The sequence below is a fragment of the Grampus griseus genome (genome assembly GCF_964374135.1).
Source record: "Grampus griseus genome assembly, chromosome: 16".
Classification (NCBI taxonomy): Eukaryota; Metazoa; Chordata; class Mammalia; order Artiodactyla; family Delphinidae; genus Grampus; species Grampus griseus.
The window spans coordinates 64,189,719-64,210,393 of record NC_139010.1 but is presented as its reverse complement, the minus strand read 5'-3'; the positions used below and the strand labels follow the sequence as shown (position 1 = coordinate 64,210,393).

General features: G+C 43.3%; 1 protein-coding gene across 4 annotated transcripts in view; it reads left to right on the top strand.

The window, feature by feature from the left end:
• Positions 1-20,046, top strand: part of SORCS1 (sortilin related VPS10 domain containing receptor 1) — a gene marked incomplete at both ends in the record, with an annotated part of 558,785 nt that extends 538,739 nt beyond the window's left edge. The window contains 3 exons of one of the 4 annotated variants that reach the window (XM_082674065.1): positions 14,690-14,795; positions 14,918-15,078; positions 19,878-20,046. In XM_082674065.1, the coding sequence (XP_082530191.1) occupies positions 14,690-14,795; positions 14,918-15,078; positions 19,878-19,945 (335 nt within the window). Of the gene's footprint in view, positions 1-14,689; positions 14,796-14,917; positions 15,079-16,560; positions 16,937-19,877 lie in introns of those variants that run through there. The other 3 variants (XM_082674064.1, XM_082674066.1, XM_082674067.1) reach the window with 3 other exon arrangements.
• Between the last annotated feature and the right edge of the window lie 629 nt (positions 20,047-20,675).

Sequence of the window (20,675 nt, the reverse complement as noted above, 5' to 3'; positions counted from 1 at the left end):
GATGGTCTTTGCCCTCAAAAAACATATCATCTGGTTGTAGTGTTTCAAAGTTTGGTGGTAGCAGTGGTGGCAGTACTGTGGGGTGGGGGAAGTGGGCAATGCTGGGATCTCTGAACAAGTAAAATGCATAAATGCCTTTATAGAGAGACAATAGAACGTTTCTAAGCTCTTGGACTTTGTAGTTGTGTAGCCAGACTATTGGTTTCAGTCTTGCTCCATCACTTGCTTACTATATGGACTTTGAGAGGAGACTTAACTAACTTCTCTGTCGCATCTATGACAATGGGATTGCGTGAGGATTGAGTTAATTTAGGTAATGCACTTAGAGAAGTGCCTGGTGCATAGTAAGGTATTATTTTTCTTTTTATTCCTAACAATCAGAGTTTTATAAGAAATTTAAAGCAGGGATAAATTGTACCCAGTCAAAATGACCCAGGGAAGCTTCATGGAGGAGGTAATCTTTGGGAAGGACCTTGAAAGATGGAAAGGACTGAACTCAGGAGATTATTGCAAGTACTGAAGCACCAAGGAAGGAACACGAAAGCCTTGAGGGCTTTGGGATGCTGAATAAGTGGGAACAAAGATCAGGTGTTTCCAAGTCCATTCTCTGGTTTCCTGGAGGTGTGCCTAGGTCTAGAGGATGGCCAAACAGGTTGGCCATTGGCCTCTTTTCTGCTTGGATTCCATCTTTTTTCTTTATTAGGGTTTCATAAAATGTTTTTTTCTTAAAAAAAAAAATAAGCACTGCTTAAAAAAAAACAGATATTTGAAAGTCAGTGTCCGGAGCATAGGATACGGAGGTGGGAGGGTGGAAATATGCCAGGCTGAGCCGTTTGTACTTCCTTTGGTGGGCTCTGGGAAGCCGTGGAGACCTAGGAGCAGAGGTGTGATGGATTCAGTGTCACTTGAGAAAGGTGACTCTTAAGAGAAAGGATTGAGTAGGGCCGATTAGCTATTCTGCAGCTTGTCCTCCTAATTCATCTGTCGAACAGACATTTACCGAGTTCCTGGCTACTCTGAGCCAAGAAGTGTTCTCAGCATGGGATAAAGTCTCTGCCTTCATGAAGCTTCCATCATTGGGGAAAGCCAGGGAGGAAGTGCGTTAACAAATGCCACCTTCCGAATGATGAAAAGGTCCTGAAGAAAATAAGAAAGTGTAAGAGAAAAGCAAACTATGAAGCATCTAGCATCCCTTAAGCCTGAGACCTGAACGAAGGCTGCCAACTTATCTCAGAGCATTTGATGATCAAGACTGGCTCTTTCCTACCAAGAAGGTTGGCCTTTGGTCTTCGGTGAATGGTGGTGACACGTGGCAGTTACACATTAGCTGGTTGAACTGGAAAACAAAGTCCAGAAACATCCCTTGTAGTCATGCTGATGGCCAAGCCACTGACAGATGTTGTCAAATGAGCAGAAAGTAACTACTTGAAATTGGTTGAAATAAGTTTACTGATGATTTCATCGAACTACACGGTCCAGCCTGTTGGTTGGCATCCTGAACTTCATCATCTTCTCCTACGACAGCTAAAGTGACTTGTTCCCTTTGAATTTAGAGGTTAAGAACAGCTATGCCTGACACTCCATACTGACCTCTGGGTTTGAAGGGATGTGGCCAACTAGTTCATCCCTTTACAGTATACTCTGCTTCTAAAGGAATGCTATCTTCAGGCAGCATATTTTGCTGTAGTGTAGCCTGATTTATTAGAAAACACTCCCCAGGGACTTTGTTAGAAAGGGGAGCATCATAGACCAAGATAGCCAGAGAACTAACCCCACTCGCAAATTCTGGAGGCAACTTGCATTTCATACCTTTTCTTCCCCATACCTCTCTCTCTTCCAACAGTTATTTAATATGCCTGTTTTTTTATTTAACTGATTGTCACATCACACGCCAAAGGTGGTTCAGATTAGCTTCCTGAATTTGAATCTTATTTTAAGTGGTACTTAAGGATGCCTTCCTGTGATGACATCTGGTTTAGAGCTGGGATCCAGCTGAAAAATAAGGATAAAAAAAGTGGCTAATTAGCTGAAACTGATTTGGCCAGAGGCTTGGTCAGGGAAACTTATATAGCAAAGGCATCCATGAATCCGTCGTTCCATGTGGGAAAGAAAGGCCATTCCTGATAACCACAAAAAATTAACCCCACCAGTGTAAGTTCCAGGTGGCAAGGACAAATGCAAGGTTGGGAAGATCTGGAAAATTTATCCAATTAATGTTCATACTTCATTTCACAGCTGGGAATTTGGGGAGCAGTACGCAGATCCCTGGGAGGAAGGGCTGGCAAAAGGGAGTGTGTTACTGGGAACACACTGAGATTTGAAGGAGAGACCTCTGCAGCATAGATAGATACTATGCAAAGTTACCAAGGGAACAAAACAAAACTGCAGTTTGAGGCAAAAGCCCAGACTTAGACTGGGCCAATTTGGAGAGAGTGAGAAAATTCTTTGGCTCCCAACCATTCGGGCTGTCCCTGATTCTTCCCTGTTAGATCTGATAGTATCTCTCCTACATCTTTTGGCAGTGTAATTCGAAACCTGATCACCTGGCATTATTGAGCTTCCTAGGATGCCTGGCTAGGTGACTGGAGTAAATGTAGACTTATATGTGGATAATCAACTCCAGTTGGAAGAGTAAAGGAAGAGAATGCCAAGGGCTGACACAATAACTGAGCCTTGGAAACTTTCTCTGTATTGATTTTAGCCATATTTGTCATAATAGTGTTAGGACTGGCAGAATCTAAGGGTACAAAGTCACTGTCAGCCAGACTTTCATATGCAAGAGGCAAGGCTTGTGTTAAGGCTGGCACTCTTCAATGACTGTGATGAGGAGTAAAATATAGGAGGGATCAGTTTCCCATTGGCGATTGTTCCTAGGTTATAGCTCTAACTGCCCAATTTTTTTTTTTTTAACTATTAGGACAGGGTGGTAGACTATGAGGGAATTCTCCTTTCACTCATAGAAAACTTGGCACATTGGGTAGGGGATCAGTTGGATTGAGACAATTGCTGCAGTTTCTTTGATTAAGTTGAAATTAACACATTCATATTGGGATGGCTAGAAGAGAAGGAGAAAGATACCTGGGGGAAAAAAGACACAGTGAGGAAGAGAATTTGATGCAGAACTTCCACCTCAGCTTCCTTTCCCTTCCTCTCAACCCCCCTGGCAGAAAATAAAAATAAACTACAATTTAAAAAAGGAAAAAAGGACCACTGCTTGCAACATTTCATGTCTCATAAGCAGGATTGCTAATACCTTTCCAGGGACCATTCCAGCACACTGCTGCATTCCATTAATTGCTTAGCAGATGTTCAGCAGCCTTCTTTTAAAAATATTTGAGCCAGAGTATGTTGCTGGTGGGAGAGGCAATGCATAATTTGGTTCATCTCCAAGGAAAAAGAACTGTCTCCTTTCAGGAATTTACTAGCCTTCTTTTGTTTTTCAAACTCAGTTCCCTGTTTGCTTTTATGGGAACACAAGGTAAGCATTTCCAGGTACCTGGATGGCATTAGAGACTGGATTTCATTTGTTTCCCCCACATGTTCTATTAGGGAATTCATTAACTTGGTGCCTAAGTGGAGCTAAACATTGAACGCAGTCCTTGTTTTGTTTTTAGCTATTCCTTTGCTTCTCAGTTTCTGTGCAATTCGTCTTGAGGGCCTAATCACTCCTGACAGCTAGGTTTCTAAAACTCTCTTGTAGAAAGGAAAGATTTCAGACTGTATGGGAATAAGGAGAGGACGAAGAGCTGTTATCAAGAAATTTGAGGGAGGGCCATACCCTGAGTGGCTCTCTTTGGCTTTTAGGACCTCGTGGCAGCTGGCGCTATGTTGAGCAGACAAAGGGAGAAGCGCTCAATCAAGCTGGGGGCTGGACTGGAAATGCTGGTGTTTTGACTGAAGTGTACCTTTGCTCGTGGTATTCCCAATTGGAATATTTCTCCCCCTTCTCTACTTTTCTCCATCTCTTGTGTCTCTGTATTTAAGGCTCAGCTCAGTGCCAACATTTGCATATAGCATCTTTCTGGAGATCTTTACCTGGATACCATCTATCCCTTGTCAGAACTCACGTGGACTTTTTTAAGCTGTATCTGTCTGATCATCATCATCACCTCTCCTATTTAATTTCCCGAGGATACAGTTCACCATATCTTTATAGCGTCTCCGTCATTGTACCTAGAAGAGAACTTGCCCATAGCATGTGCTCAATAAATACTGCTTTCATAAATAATTAGATATATAATTAATTTATAACCTGTAGAGATGCATTAAAAATTCCATTCCCCCCCCCCCCGCCGGTTAACCTTTGGAGTCAGTGTGTTCAACTGTGAACCTGTCTCCATGTCATGTTACTTCTTACCATGAGTGAGTGGAGCCTTGCACTCATTTATCCAGTAAGCATACAAGGAAAACCCATCTCTGTGCTTTCTTTATGTCAGGTATCCTCTTAAGATGTAGGATAGTCGTTGATATACACATTGTGGGAAATGGGTGGGTGGAAGGAAAATTAGAACTCTGTGTCCCAGAACGAGAGGTCCTAAGGACAATGGGAGACGGACTGGCAAGAGGAATGTTCCTGAAAGAGAGGGAAGCAAGTTTAACTTATTGGCCCTTATTTCACTTCTCTGATCTCTGATACCGTTTCCAGAGCAGCCTCACTTCATAACAGAGCTCAGGGTCTCACGCCTTAGATTACACTATGCTTTACCCGATCAAACAAACCAGACCTTCTTCACATCATTTGTAACGTCTCCCTTGAGTTCTGTCTTATGCATGCTTTTACCCTGGCCTGCCTTTATTTATTTATTTATTTTCTCCTGTATTTTAAGAGCTGTGATATAGGGATGACTTAGGGAGAGTTTTTCCTGCAAGGCTCACAGGAAGGTTCAGAATCTCTTTGCAGAGCATTTGATCTGTGTAGGTACTTACAGCAGAACAAACCTGAGCCCTTAAGAAAATATCCCTAAAATGCCACTAGTTTTCTCATTGCCCCGGTAACCTGGAATTTACTCAAGGGCACAGTCCATTTCACATGTATCATCTTACTTCTCACGTGACTCTGTGCCTCATTTTGCAGTGATTCCTTTAAAGCTATGGTTTGTCCAGGGATATGAAATGAACTAGGACCCTCATTCAGTGCACACTGGCTAGACCTGAGGCCCCTAGTGGCCCCAATTCTAAATGAAGAGGATGAAAAACATTCCATGCAGAAAGTTCAATAAATGAACTATTCATATTGAATAGGAATTCACCCAAATGAGAGGAAATAAGGCTGCCAGGTTGAGGGGCGGTGCTGAGCAGAAGCACAGCAAAGTGACATCGTATGGTTTATACTTGGTTTGGGCATCTAGACACATACCCTAAAATATTCCTAATTGGTATATTAACTGAAAGTAAAATTATGAGCAGAGGAAAGAGAGAAGGATGAAATTCAGGGAAATCAAATATGCCATTACTTGATATGTCATTTATATCACGCACTTTGTTCCTCATCCATGCATGATGTGAGAAAACTCTCATTAATGCATGTTTAATATTGCAAAGTAGGATACACATGGAAAAGGAAAGAAGGGGCAGATGAAAGGATTTTCAAAGACAATAGGTTTGGACAACAGTCAGTAATCCTTTCTCTTTTCACAAAGTATTTACTCATTTTATAAGAATTTTTCAACCCAGGTAACAAGAGATGGTAATTTATTTGATAGAGTTGGAATCCCAGGAGGTGGAATCTCTTTTTTAGTTGCCAAAGAAGCTAAGTTTCATGGCCATGTCGGGTTGGGTGCCGTAAAACATACAAGTGAAAAACCTTAAGAGGAAGCTGGGAATAGGGGATTGACACTCAGGCGAGGAGACCAGGACGCCAGACTGCTTTAAACTGCGAGCTTTATTTTATCATCTTTTAGTAGATTGCCAGGTGAAGGGAATCTGCTGACAGGTAATAAATTAAAGACCTAATTGCTGAAACAAATCTTTCAAGCTACATCAAACTCTGTATCTTTGTTCCTATGAGCACGCATGATCAGGAGTAAATTCAGTGATTATACTTTGGAGTGGGGGTGTGGGGACAGGGGGAAGGGGGCTGGGGAGGAAGCAGCTTAAAAAATGTGTTGGTTCAGGCTCCCCTGGTGGCGCAGTGGTTGCAGGTCCACCTGCCGATGCAGGGGACACGGGTTCGTTCCCCGGTCCGGGAAGATCCCACATGCCGCGGAGCGGCCGGGCCCGTGAGCCATGGCCGCTGAGCCTGCGCGTCCGGAGCCTGTGCTCCGCAGCGGGAGAGGCCACAGCAGTGAGAGGCCTGCGTACTGCACACACACACAAAAATGTGTTGATTCTTCTTTGGTAGAATAGATGATGGCAATAAGAATAGAAATTAAAGACTGAGCAAGCAAGGGACAACACTACATCTTATTTGAGGACACAGACGCTACCTAGGTGGATTCATACTAAATGACAAACAACAGCACTTCGAGATTTTTTGCATTTCTCAGGGCTTATTTATTGGGTAAATCAACCAAAACTTGGCTGCTGAGACTTCTACACAGAGACTGGAAGAGCTGGTGCTGACTGGTTCCCTCAAAATATTTGGGATAAATGTCAGCCTGTTCTGTGGTTGGAAAATCTCTTTATAACCCAGGGTAGGCAATCCCTGCTATAAAGCAGTTGTTCTTAAATTTGACTGTACATCAAATTACCGAGGAAACTTCATAAAAGTAGAGATTCTTCAGGCCTCACTGCACATCCCTGGAATCAGAATCCCAGGGAGAGATATCCACGAATCTGTGTTTGTAACAAGTTCCCCAAGGGATGCTTATGCAGCCAGGGCTTTCACCAGTCTCAGCCACTGCTCTTAAAGAGCATTCCACAGACAGAAATCCATCTGCATAACAAGGAAAGGTGCTGAGCTATCTCCAGCAATAAATCTGATTTACAACTCAGGGCATCCGCTAAAACAGAGACATGCACTAAAAGGGAAGAACCCTTGATACTTAGTGTAGGAGGAAATTAGTAATAAACATTAAAATCTAATTCCTCCGATATTTGGAGCTTACTTAATTGGCAGAATGGGTGGATGACAGTGGGAGTAGGGAAAAAATGAAGCCTGTCTCTGAATGTGGGATATACTGTATCCACAATCGAGATGAATGGCAAAGGCCAGCCAAGAGCTGTGGCCGTGAAGCAGTTGAAAAATGATTAAAGTGTGAACCAGAATGTTAGTGGCAGATGTAATTGAATAGCCATGAGTTCTATGGAAGTTAAACAAATGATATTATCTCGATGTTATTAATGTGCTACAGTGAGCAGAAAATGATACATCCGCATCTCACTGTTATTTCTGCACATATTAGAGAATCGGGGTGCTCTTCTACTCTTAGCTTTCCAGTGGGGTCACTGCTCTTCTGGAGTTTTGGATACTGATGATAAAAAATTTGAAAGGTTAATACTTCTCAAAGGAAGAGCCTCAAATCTCAGGTTGAATTTAAAAAATTTTTAACACCCAGTAACTGCTCTCAACCCCTCGTGTGTGTCTAGCAGTTGCCTTGTTGAAGCTATTATGTTTAGGAAAACTGTCCTTTGTCAAGGGTATGTGTGGGTTTTTAATAAAACCGTTATCTTGTATTATCTTGGCCTCCGTGGTTGCTGCTGGCTGGTTCAATTTCTTTTTCAGGTGTAATAAAAAGATATTATCACAGACATATTAGAGAATTAATATTTCCCAGCTTCAGTTGCTGCCTCTGGATATGTTATGAGTCAACGTGAGAGGGGATAAGGTACTCAGAATTTCAGTCTAGGTCAAGATACGTCACGAATTCTGCCCGACAGTTTACATTGAGAAACCCCTTCCACTTGAAGGCAGAATTAGCATGAGTCCAGAAGCTTTAGAAAATTCACTATAATCTAAGCCACATCATTATAGATGCAGATGCCAAACCGTAGAGTTGTGGAGCTTGGAACTGTAAAGTAAAATAAATTGTTGCGATAACATTTGCCATTTAGGGATGAAATTAGTACTAGTGGAATTCTTCCACAGCCAAATACATTTTTCTGTCTCTTTAGTCTCTGGTTGCCTTATTACCTACACAGTTATCACTTACAAGTCTTTTGCGAGTAAAGTCATGCTAGTAATATTTTTCCTTCCTTCTGTTTTTCCCCCCAAATCATTTTTTTCCTCTACAAATAATTAAGCTGTTTCACAGACACGTGTACCCAGTGGTTTTTAACAGTTATTAAGCTTTTATGGTATTATGATAACTAATAACAGGTGCTGAGATGTTAAACGTGACATCCAATGTGACTAAACCAAATGTGATACTTTCATAAATATATCAGCAATGAAGTTGCTCTTTATATTCTAAAGATTCTTTCTTCACCATTTTTTTCTAAGATTTCCTGGGCCCATAAAAAGGCATGAAATGACTATAGGGTAATTGGCCTGAGGATGCACCTAGAATCTCTTGGGCAGAGAATGGTCAGGAAAGAGTGATCAGATGAACAGTTCAGAAACGGGGTACAAGCATGCATCAGATTGGAAAGAAGCAGTAGTTAGGATGCAGGAGGTACCGTTCCCCATGGGAAAGGCAAGGCAGATAGTCCAGAGAAATTGGCAGGAGAAAATGAAGGCAGGAGAACACATACATAATACAGAGAAGATACCAGAATCTAGGACAAGCTATCTTTTAGACACCAAGTTTCTTACACCTACAGTGACCAAGACGGTCAGGCCATATCTGTTGTGTCTACATCAGTTTTCATAGCATTTCCTTTCATTCTTAAAGTGTCCTGGTTTGGAAAAGAACATTTATGGTCATGTTACTTACGCCCTGGCACCCTGCCAGTGGGGACAGACGTCCATACCAAGAATTTGATAATATAGAGCCCAATAGTAAGAATTACTAGTTTGGTGTTTAATCAGTTGGAATAGAAGAGTTTTGAAGAGAGAAGATGTTAATAAGCTATTGCTATGTAACAAACCACCCCGAAATTCAGTGGCTTCACAGTAAGCCTTTATTATTGTGTATGAGTCTGTGGATCAGCTCAGTGGTTCTTCTGGATTTATCTGTGCTCCTTGTGTGTCTGCAGTCAGCCGTGGATTCTTGGGTAGGGAGCTCTGCTGATCTCGACTGAGCTGTCCCCGTGTTGGGGGTCAGCTGGCTGTAGGCTGGCTCTAGAACAGCCTCCGTTGGTATAGTTAAGCTCTGCTCCACATGGTCTCTCATCTCCTTCAGTGGGCTTCCCTGGGCTTGCTCACACATGGCCATGATAGGATTCCAAGAGAGAGAGCAAAGGTGCACAAGGCCTTGAAGCTCACAACTGGAGCACCGTCCCTTGTGTGCATGCCATCGCCAAATCAAGTCGCCGTGCTAGCCCAGATTCAGGGGGGTGAGGAAACAGATTTCACCTCTTGGTAGGAGAAGCTTCAAATTCAAGGTGCTCGAGGCATGGGCGCAGAAAGAAGTAGAGAATTGATCCAGTAACGCAATTAATCTAGATGGGGCTGAGCGGTCTCTTAGGGGAGATTTGAGATGCCTTTTAGGTAGTTTAGAAAATTCTCCTGAAGTCGTAATGGGATTGAAGTACTATTAGCAATCAAGGGATGTGTTGTTTTGTTTTGTTTTGTTTTGTTTTGTTTGTTTTAGTGACCCAGGGTGTATAAAGGTCAGGCACACTCTAAAGATAAGAACTGGGTGTTTTATGAGTGACAGTAGGAGGGGCTTACCACACAGTACTCTCAAGCTGGTATGCATAATAATGACCTGTGTAGCTTGTTCCACACGTAGATTTCTGGGACTCACTCTCAGAGACTGATATATTTTTTCTCAAGTGAAGCCTAGGAAACTGCATTTTCACAAGTTCTCCAGGTGATTCTGATTCACGTGGTCAGGAAATTATACTTTGAGAAACGCTTTACGTAGTAAACAGGATACCTCACTGACTTGCACCCTTGGAAACCAAAAGGCATCCTTCTCTTCCTGTCAATTACAGTGATAAGTTTGGTCTTTGAGGTATCCACGGTTGTCATTATTTGGCCAAGTGACCTCAACCTGAGGTGACTAGGTGTTCCTGAAGACTCATCTTCAGTTTAAAACTAGTAGCCATGCTTCACTAGTCATTAGAGCCTTCCCTGGGAATTCCCATCCAGTCTGACCTGCAAGATCATGGCTTTATGATCAAGAGGCTATAGCAATCCTTAAGACTGTTATGATTGGGTTTGGACTTGAACTGGAAGGAAGGGCTATTAGACAAGTGAGGGCGCTCTGTCATAAAGGCCTGTCAACCCTTTCTATGATCTAGATAAACGTTCTCCGTGCCATTCCCATATAACCTTAATTTCTGAAGAAGAGATTTCAGCCACATGGATTTTATGATATTCAAGGCATGTAAGTAAAGGCTGGCTTGGGTCTGCTTTGGAGACAGGAGAGGAAAAATAAAAGCAAGTTATGACAAAAGTTGAACTTGCTTTTGTAACTTCTTGACAGCACTAACTTCTGGAATAGAAATGCAGTACGAGTTCAAAGTTCCAAGGTCATAGAGCAGGTAGAAGTCCTCCAAGAAAGTCCCTTTGCTAGAATGAGAGTCAATACAGACAGCAGTAAGGGTATTTGTGGGGCTTCACCAGGTGATGCTCCCATATTGTTGACTTTAAAACTTAGAAATAACCCAAAGGGGCAAGGCTGCAGCAAAAGGGCTTAGTGATGCTCCAGGTGAGGCATTTCCTTAAGTGTGTTGTGTGGGACCTAAGTCTGTAAAGGGTCTGTACTCTAATGACTTTGTGAAACTCTATAGTGGAGTCTTACCATAGAGTTTCTTTCCTGAAGGACTGCTATCAGCTTTCATATACTGAATCTTCAAGATGGGGAATGCCACATATACCATTTCCCAAAATTATCTGACCATGGACTCTAGTCATTTTTCAGGGCTTGTTCTCTATAGAATACACTTTCAGAAATATGATAACAATGATACGACAGTTTTAAAACTACTGGGCGTGTGCCAGACACCCTGTCACTGCTTTATAAATTTCATCTTATTTTATCCTCACAACTTGCTAAAACAGGCACTAATTTTATCTCCATTCTGCAGACGAGAAAACTGAGGTTCAGTTTAAGTCATTTAGCTTGTCAGCAAGCGGCCAGGTAAGAATCTGATTTCAAAAAGGGACCATATCAGTTACCTCACCCCAAACATGGCGTTTTAAGTTCACTCTTCTCTCATACACGTTAGCTGTGCCCTTGTATTTAGCACTCACTGTGTATCGATCACTTTTCACAAGAAGACTTGTTATTCCTGTAAGCAGCACTATTATTATAATCAGTCTGGGTCCTCTTGAATAGAATATAATAACGCAGTGCATTTCTGCAGGATTGTAGAAACGACGTGTGCCAGCCCCAGACTTAGAATCGTTAAGTCACGTGCTGTACCCCATGACCGTGCTTTACTGTGTTTGTGAACAGTGGCAAATAAACCACTCAGCACTTGCCCCTTCTACCTTGTTTAGGCTGCAGTTGGAGAGGGATTAATTTATGCTTATTGCACACAGCAAGCTAAAACCCATTTATCACAAGTTTTCATTCCCCAGCAAAACACACACAAACCCACCTACTAGTGCTGGGCAAATTAAGCCATGCATCTGAGGCTGTGTGGAGTAATGGCAGTCCGGTTTATACTCAGGCACAGATCAGCCAGCAGAAGCCACCCCCGGGACCCAGAGGCCAGTGCTACTCAACTTCTCACCGCTGCTGCCTGCTTGCCTGCTTCTTGCCGCTAAGCAGTGACTAAGTGATGCAGAGATAGGGGTGGGGCTGGGAGCGGAGAGCACACATGTTAGAACTCAGGATACAGAAGCTCATTTTCCCAAAGTAATATGCTAATTATTTAACACTGTTAACGCCACCTGTTTATGAATGATGATTTGAGTGGGAGTGGTTCAGAATTGAAAGAGCTCAGCTTGTGATGGGTAGAGACAGGAGGGGGAAGGGAAGAGAAGGGAAATAGTGTCCATTTGCGTGTTTGCTTTCTGTGTCAGTGAGAGCCTGGCTAGGGCAATCTCCTCCCTTTAGTTTTCCGTTCATTTCAAATGCCAACCCTTTCAAGCAGCCTCGGTATTCTTCCTGGTTGCTCCGTAACACGATATTCTTCTGTGTCTTCTGCAAGAGTGTTTGGCTGGGAATCAGAAGCTCAGCTAATCAAGCTAACCTGCCTCTAACCGTCCTTACAGTCTGGAGCTCCTCCCTGAGCCTCCCTTTGTTCCCTGTCACATTAGGGGTTTGCATTAGAAGATGACCTTTAAAATAGCTTTCCAGTATTATTTCCATAAGTATGATGACGGTATTGTGATAATGTCCAGAGAAAGAGAGTGAGAGAGACCTTATCTTTTAGACTTACAGGTGAAATTGTACGATCACTGAGATTTGCTTCAACATAATCCAGTGTTGGGGTTTGTGGGCACTGGACGCGGGTAGAAATAACATTATCTGTGGGTTGATGGTTGTTGAAGGGTGGTGGGTGCATGAGGCTCCATTTCTCTATGCACAACTACCACCCATAAATACACACATATGCATATAGATGTGCGTATTCATGTCATCCATGTTGAAAAGTGAATGACCTAGGATTCTAATTGGTCCTTTGAAAACTTAATAATATTTTGACTTTGTCACTTGTTAAGTTGCTTCTTGTGCTCTACTTTTGCCCTTCATCCCCATTCTCAGAAATATCTTTTTAAATTTCAGGTATCTCCTGCTGAAATTAGCCCAGGATTGAAGTATATAGAAAATTGTGTGTATGTGTGTGTGTGTGTGTGTGTGTGTGTGTGTGTGTGTGTATGTGTGTGTGTGTGTGTGTGTGTGTGAGAGAGAGAGAGAGAGAGAGAGACTTGGTTTAAGTCATAGTTCTTCCATTCACTATTTCTGAGTCCTTTGGAATGACACTAACCAGTGAGGCCCTCACTGTTCGTGTCTGCTCAGTGACGATCACCGCCCCACCTTCCATTGGTGAAAGTCAGTTGCAATAATGTCTGATAAATGGAAGGTGTTCTTTCCCTCCTGACTTCCTGCCAATAGTGGTATGAGTTCTGAAGCATTTCTGGACTCCTTTGCACTGTGTTTGCCTAAGTAAATGAAAGAGACCTTAATTTTTCGATTTCGAGCTGGAAGCACATTTGCCTTGGGTGTTCCATTCAGTGAACCACTCCTGTCTCGTCACACACTCATACCTCACAGCTTAAGCTCTGCTTGACTCACAGAGGAGAGAGAATCACAGAGCTTGCTTCATTTTAGTGCTTCCTAAAAGCTGATTCGACTATAATAACTAAGCCCGTGTTCTGAGAAAAAGGGCTTCACTTGTGTTTTTCACCCAAACTGGTACATGGGACAGGCTTCCCAGTAGTGGTTACTGCATGGCTGGGAAGTAAGTCTTCAACAACCAGACAGAGCAGAAGCAGTCTCGGGTCTTGTCTGAAATCATCAACATTACAGTCACTTATTCTTGAATTTTTTACCTGGGTGACCAGAATGTTGCGCTCTTGGCTTTCAACAGAGAAAAGCCACGGAAAATGGTGCTTAAAGGTCACCTGAATTTCTGGGTATCAGGCTTTGCTTAGATTGATGGAAGGTAAAGGTCCGCATCCAGGCTTCTAAGGGGTACGTGTGGCTTTGCCTTTTATGCTGGAGCTATGCTATGTTTGCAAAATATCACTTTTCTAGAGGGTAAAAATTAATTGCAAACAAAGTCATTAAAGGAGAGCAGGCTTGACCCTGAGATAGAGGAGCAGGGTTTGGAGGCAGAGAGACGTGTTCCCCAGAGCTGCACGCTACAAGCAGAGTTAAGGAGGGAGAATCTTTTATGGCTGCCAAGGCATCTGTTTGGCCCAAGTGGAGAACTCACTGCCTCTGAGAGGCTGCCACCTCCTGGCGCGAGCTGTCAGGACTTGGGCAAGTTATGGAGACGACCCTGGACTGCACATTCCTCCTCCAGCATCAGAGCAGCTGCCCTTGTAAAATAGTCACTTAGCCATCAGTTTCCAAGTGCAAAAACTGTAAGCGACCAGTCCTTTCTCTCATATGGCAGTTGCCGGGATAGGCGTTAGAGGGGTTGGATCATTCATTAAAATATTCCTGTTGATGTTTTTTTCTGGTTTTCTGCATTGCTTAGTGGGAAAAGCTTTCATTCAGAGTGTAGGAAAATTTAATACTTATATTATTATAAATATTGATTCAAAGTAATAATAGCAGTAGCAATAAAAGCTAAGATTTATATAAAGGTCTTACTATGTGCCTAGCACTGTGGCCAGTGCTTTACACACATCAATTCATTTGATCCTCACAAACACCTAATGAGATATGCACTTTTATTCTCATGTCACCCTATCAGCCACATGAAGGTGAAGTAATTTGCCCAGGAGCTCACAGCCAGCACATGATAGAGCAGGCCTTGAATCCAAGCAGTCTGGCTCCAGAGTCTGTGCTTTAAATTTTCCACTGTGCTTCTTGAACAGGCCTGCTGGAGCCTTCTGGGGGCTGGGACAGGCTCAGATGCATCTGCATGTCAAGCCGTGTGACATGCGTCTTGTGTGTACGTCCCACGTGGTTTTCCGGGACTCACCGTACCTCTGTGTGAACAGTGCAAGCCTGTCGCAGAGTCACGCCCACCCACCTGCCTGCTCGTGACCATGACCATGCCTTGCTTTCTCCCCTAGCCCCGCTGGTGGACCTCACTCCAACCCATAGTGGCTCCGCCATGCTGATGCTGCTGTCCGTGGTGTTTGTGGGGCTGGCGGTGTTCGTCATCTACAAGTTCAAAAGGTGCGTGTCCCTCCGTCCGTGTCTCCCCCCTTCCCCCTTCTCCCATGACAGGTTCAGAAGCATTTGTCGCAGCGATGTCCGTGTCCCGTGCACAGCAGTGATGGTTTCTGTTAATGTTTTAGGAAGATCCCGGGGATTAATGTTTATGCCCAGATGCAGAATGAGAAAGAACAAGAGATGGTCAGTCAAGTCAGTCACCCTGAAAGCAGGCCCTGTATCCCTCAGACCGAGCTCAGGCGGCCTGGCCAGCTGATAGATGAGAAGGTGGAGTCCCAGCTCATAGGTAAATGATTCCTGGCAGCCCTCAGCTGTTCGGCCTGAGTAGTCAATGGCTGGCTCTCTCTCTAACCCCTTCCTGGCTTGACGTAACCACTTTTTCTGCTCTAACACCCCTGAAAGAAACAGCTAAAATGCCTCTTTCCCTGCTTCTTTCCATTAGAAAGAGAAAAAAAAAAACCTTTCTTGCTCCTATGTTTTTTTTTTTCTCTTATGAGTTTATTCCTCTTTTTTTCAAAAACCCTTGCTGAAACATTGGGCTTCAAGTGTTCATGGTCAAAGAGCAAAGTGTTTGTTCTAACAATATACAAGAAGGGCAGGCCTCAGAGGCTGGACCTGCTGGTCTGGAGGGCTGGGCATGGTCTGAGGGTGTCTAACGACCAGAGCGAGCTGTGGCAGCCCCACCTGGAGACAGCTCTAAGGAGGGCACACGGCTCCAGAACATGCGTGGAAGAAAGACAGACCGATCACCCTGGGATTGTTTTAAATCTAGCAGTAATCAAAAACTGCCCCCCGGGAAACACGGAACCTGAGAATTCAAGAGCCATGAAGTTGGCAGAACTTATCTCAGGAGTGGGGTTTCCTGAGAGAGAGTGCTGGAGGGTTAGACTGTCACAGAGCAGATGGGCAGATTTCTTCCTCCTTTTCACCTGTGCCCTACCAGGAGTCTTAAAACTGGATTTCAGCGTAATTCAGTAGGGCTCACTCTCTGTCTGGGGAGGAAGCATGGGAAGCCAACAGCTAGGTATAGAGAGTCTCAGGGTCATTGCTAAGTTCTGCTGTTTATTGTGGAGGGCATTTCCCAGGAACTTAGATAAACCCATGGGACCACCATTGTGATCCATTTCTCTCCTTGTCTCCTCCTGTCTGATGACCCTAGGACTTGAAGCTGTAAATGTTCCCATCTAGACCCTGCATTGCTGACCCTGATGGATAAATTATTATATAAGCATTCATGCTTCACTCTGATGTGATAATACCAAATCACCTAGAACGTCCTATGACTGTTAATCTGGTACCTGGGGGAAAAATGAGTTCTTAAAGGGAGACAGAGCCCTCTCTTTAAATGAACATGGGAACGTTCTGTGGCTGTATTAAGGCGAAATTTAAATGTGCTGCCAGGCTCATATCAGAGGCAATAATAACAATAGCCCCGCATCTGGTGTCCAGTTTTCACAGTGTGCTTCCTCTTATTTGGGGAGACGGTGAGAAATGCGTAATTGCTTTGGGTTAAAAAGAAAAAGGCTTTTCCGTCTCCAAGTCCAGAGAAGCGTTTGCCCTATTTACTTCTAAAGCTTCTAAGGGCATTTTTGTGGGTCATTCGGTTTTCAGTCCCATTTCCATGGGGTATGAAGTGCAGCTGCTGTTTGCTTGATTAAAGTAGCAATCCGTCCTTCGCCAGGAAGAGCTCCCAGCACGTTACACCGTCTCTGACACCTTTCCATTGCCAGTGTCATTAAATGAGTAAGTGTTACACGTTTTCTCTTAGGAGAGTAGCTTTACCCTCCCCTTCCTCCCCTTCTACTCAACCTGGTGACTCATCTCTCCGATTGCAAAGAGCAAGACACGCCACTCCACCTTCAACGCCAAAGCGGGGATCTGCTGGGGCTCAATTTGCCATTTAAGGAAAACCCCCAAAGGCTACAGGCGACCTGCTGATCAGGAAAGAATTTCGCTCTTGTCAAGTGCATCCTTCTCCATGACCACTAACTTTGTGTTTTTTTTCTTTGTTGTTCTGTTTCCTATTTTGCCAGGAAGTATTTCCATAGTTGCTGAGAATCAAAGCACAAAAGAAATCCCTACCTATGTAAATGTTTGACTGGAGGACGCCAGTAAAAACAAAAACAAACAAATAAAATAAAAACAATCAAAATCTAAACAAACAAACAAACAAACACTCACTGCATCGGGACTTTTTAATTCTTCAGACACAGACAACAAGGGTTTTTAGCTTTAAGCCTGTGCATGTGGACAGTACCTTGAGAACATTCTTGGAGGGGCAGTGTACAGGTGCTCTATTTTAATGGAAAAAACACTCCCCTCCCCCTTTCTTCTCCTCTCTCCTTTTTCTGATTGGTTGTGTTTGTAGAAAATTCCTAACATATATAAGCCAAGGAAATCTGCATGTATTTTTGGAAATATTCTTGGCTCTAGACTTAACAGCTATTTTAGCTCTACAGGCTGATGGGTAGATTAGCTACCCCAGCCCTTTTCACAAGACACAAAGACATGCACAGGAGTTTGAAACCCTGGGCTGTTTCTCTGTTCCACTTTACTTGTTGCCATTTTCCCCTTCTAAGTTATCTTCGGGAGCTCTGTTGGCCGGCAGGGGCCACAGGTTGCCTTCTCCATTCTGTACGGCCACAGGGACAAAGAAGCAAGTTCAAGTTCCATGGATGCAGGCAGAATAGGGAAAGAAGGAAGGCAGTCGGGCAGGAGTGTCAAAAGTGGACCTGTGTTTCCTGTTCCCCCCTTCCCATCACGACAGCTTCCCCTTGTAGCTTTTCCTACTCCTGCCCTGTGTAGAAAACAGAATCCCAGTTACCCGCATTCTTACCTTCCCATTTGTTTGCTCTCCACGTGCGGTCGTGATCTGTCAATGTCTTTGTGTCTCTTCCTTCCAGTCCCCAAGTTATCCTTCAACTGCTCCTGCCTTTTCTTCCCAAACATGTTGCCAGATTCTGGGCATTCATCCTGATGTTCTTTAAATACTAGCCTCGCCTCTGGCAACCCTGCCTCCACCACCCAAAGCTAATGATCTCTCTGTCAACTTTGCACACGCCCATGCATGCAGCCTACATACACACTGACCAAGCAGCATCCTGCCCTGCAGGGTTTAGCTTCATGTATTTTTTTTTTTTGTATCCTCCTGTAGGCCTGCCTCTTCCAAATATCCTTGCCTTTCCCCCCTGGAAACATATAATGTGTGTGAAAGAGTTGAGATATGCAAAGCAATTCAAACCTGGCCCATGTACCTTAGAAAAGAAAACATACAGATGAATAGTGGTTTTGTCACACCTTAACAGAAATCTCCTGCAGTCAGATTCCAGAAGATTCTTGTGAGAAATGTTTTGAACGTGTTACTATGTGGCAGGGCAATTTCCTCCTGTGATGGTTGCTATTACCCAGTATTTCCCCTCTCACAGTAGAGTGAAAATATTTGTAAAATGAAACCAATGTTAAGCAGAAGAAGAAGCAGGTTAATGGATTTGATGTTTGAGTGTCAAAAAGTCTTGAGATTATACGGAGGTCTTGTCTTATATTAGGATGGGATTGTGATTATTGTAAGATGACCCTAGACTTCTTACATGTGTGCTTTCTGATCTCTGAGCATAGTATCAGCAAAGGAAAATTTAATAAGCATAAAGGGGAGGAGTTATCAGACTCAAGCAGGTGGGCTCAAAGCATGAAGAAATCCCAGTTCTCCCAGGGCCATCATGAAAGAAGGTCCAGAGAAAGAGGGAAACAAAAGTATGTGAAGCAGGAGCCCTTGGAGTATTATGGATTGGATAAAGCCCACTCTAAAATGTAGGAGAAAGTGGTTTCAAAAGACCTCTCAGAGTGTAGCCTCCTACTTGGCCATGTCCCCAGGCCAGCGTCAGGGTATCGCAGGGCCCTGGGGACAATGGGGGTGCCCTAAAGATCCTGACAACCACTGCCCTTGTGTAGCTCAAGTAGGGGAAGAGTGGCAACACTTCAGTCAGAAGTTAATCAAGCAGAAGATTTTATGGCTGGAGATGCTCGGTATGAATCTGGGAGACGGATTCTGCCTAAGGCAGCCGTCTCTTTGTAGAACTCAAATGATCCTCAACCTGCCAGGCTTCCTATCCCATGGGAAACATCCTCATTGAATCTCTTCAGTTGGAGCCTCCCAAATTTTATCTGGAAAACAGAGTGTTTGGAAACCAAAAGAGGCTCATTCACGACAGTACAGGGAGTCCTCAGAGTTACAGTTCAATCATTTTCATTGTTAAACTATGAAAAAGGGAATAACACTCAATCTAACACAGTGCCTTGCCTAGAGTAGGTATTAAGAAAGTTGTTTGTTGAAAGAAGAAATGAATGAATACATGAGAAGACATAGCGAAGAAGGGCTTGTAAGTCCTAACCTAAAATAGAGGTGGACATGAGATGCCTGGCGTTTTGGAAGGTGATCAGAGATGGCTGGTTCTACCTTCAGCATCTCCAGGGTCCTCATGTGCCTCTCCTCAGAGCTCCCTCCCACCTGCAGGAGACTAGTGAGGCCAAGTACTGCTCAGAGGGGACCTTATTATTCTTATGATCTAGCTCGTTTCTCAAAGCGTGGTACCCAGACCAGCAGTATCAGCATCACCTCGGACTTGTTAGAAACACAGATTTTGGGTCCCACTGACCCCAGACCTACTGAATTAGAAACTCCAGGGTTGGGGCCCAGCAATCTGTTTTTACAAGCTCTTTGGGTGATTGTGAAATACACTAAAGTTTGAGAACCACTGTGCTAGGCCATGCCAGCTCAATCCTGAAGAGAAGGTAGTAATGAGGAGCTGCCAGTGGGAGGGACCCAAGTGCCTACCTACTCAACAACAGCAGGTGCAGACACAATGAGGAGTTTGGTAGGCTTGAGGCCAGAGGAATGGGTGGGGAGGGATGGATGGGGAAGGTAAGATTCAGGGCAAGCTACAAATCTGATATTGCAATGTTTTCCAAAATCCCAGAAGGCAAACTGCGTGCTCTACCCTGAACGACCCAACCAACGTTTTCTCCTTTGCCTTATTTTTGATTGGATTCACTGTCCAAAATGCAGAGGTTTGCTTTGCTTTTTTTCAGAAGTTCCAAACAGCAACTTTGAGAGGAATGGGGTGCTTGGCAGCTGTGTTTTCCAGGATTCCAACTGAGCATTGAAATTCCCCCATTTGCCAACTTATTTTTATAGGAAGCCAATTTAAAAAAAAAAAAAAAAAGTTTTCTTATAGTATTGAACTACTTCTAATTTTAAAATGACTTTTTTGATGTATTTTTTGTTAAATACTATGTAGTGTAATGTATAATTGCTCTTGTTTATTGCTTTTACAGTCATATTTATTAAACAGATAATGTCTCTGAAGTCTATGCCTCAAGGTGTTTATTTTATTCCAAACTTCGGTGTTCAGTCCAGATATAGAAGCGATGCATCTATAGGGTTTCATAAAGACTAATTGCATGAGAATTTAGTAAACGCTACAGGTTTGAGGGGTTTGGTTTTTGGGGAGTTTTGGGTTTTTTGTTATCAACGTAGGATATATATTCTACTACCTAAATTCTAACCTGCATTTCAGGTGACTGTTTAATATCTGTTGCTTTACTGTTACTTTATTCTATAATATTTTAAAAAATCACTCCAAGCTGTTTACATTGGAATGAGTAACATTCTCACTATTGTTCATTCAAAATGAGAAATTATTGATATGGAACAAACACATTCAAATTTGTTCAGAAGCTTGTAGTTACTGAAGGACCAAACCTGCATGTAATGAACTGAAACTTGGGGAGTGGAAAGAGCTCAAGTGCTAGAGTGATAATGTCTTTGATACTGGAATCAGGACACCGGAGTTCTCCTTCCAGCTCTACCAGCTGTGTGACCTTGAG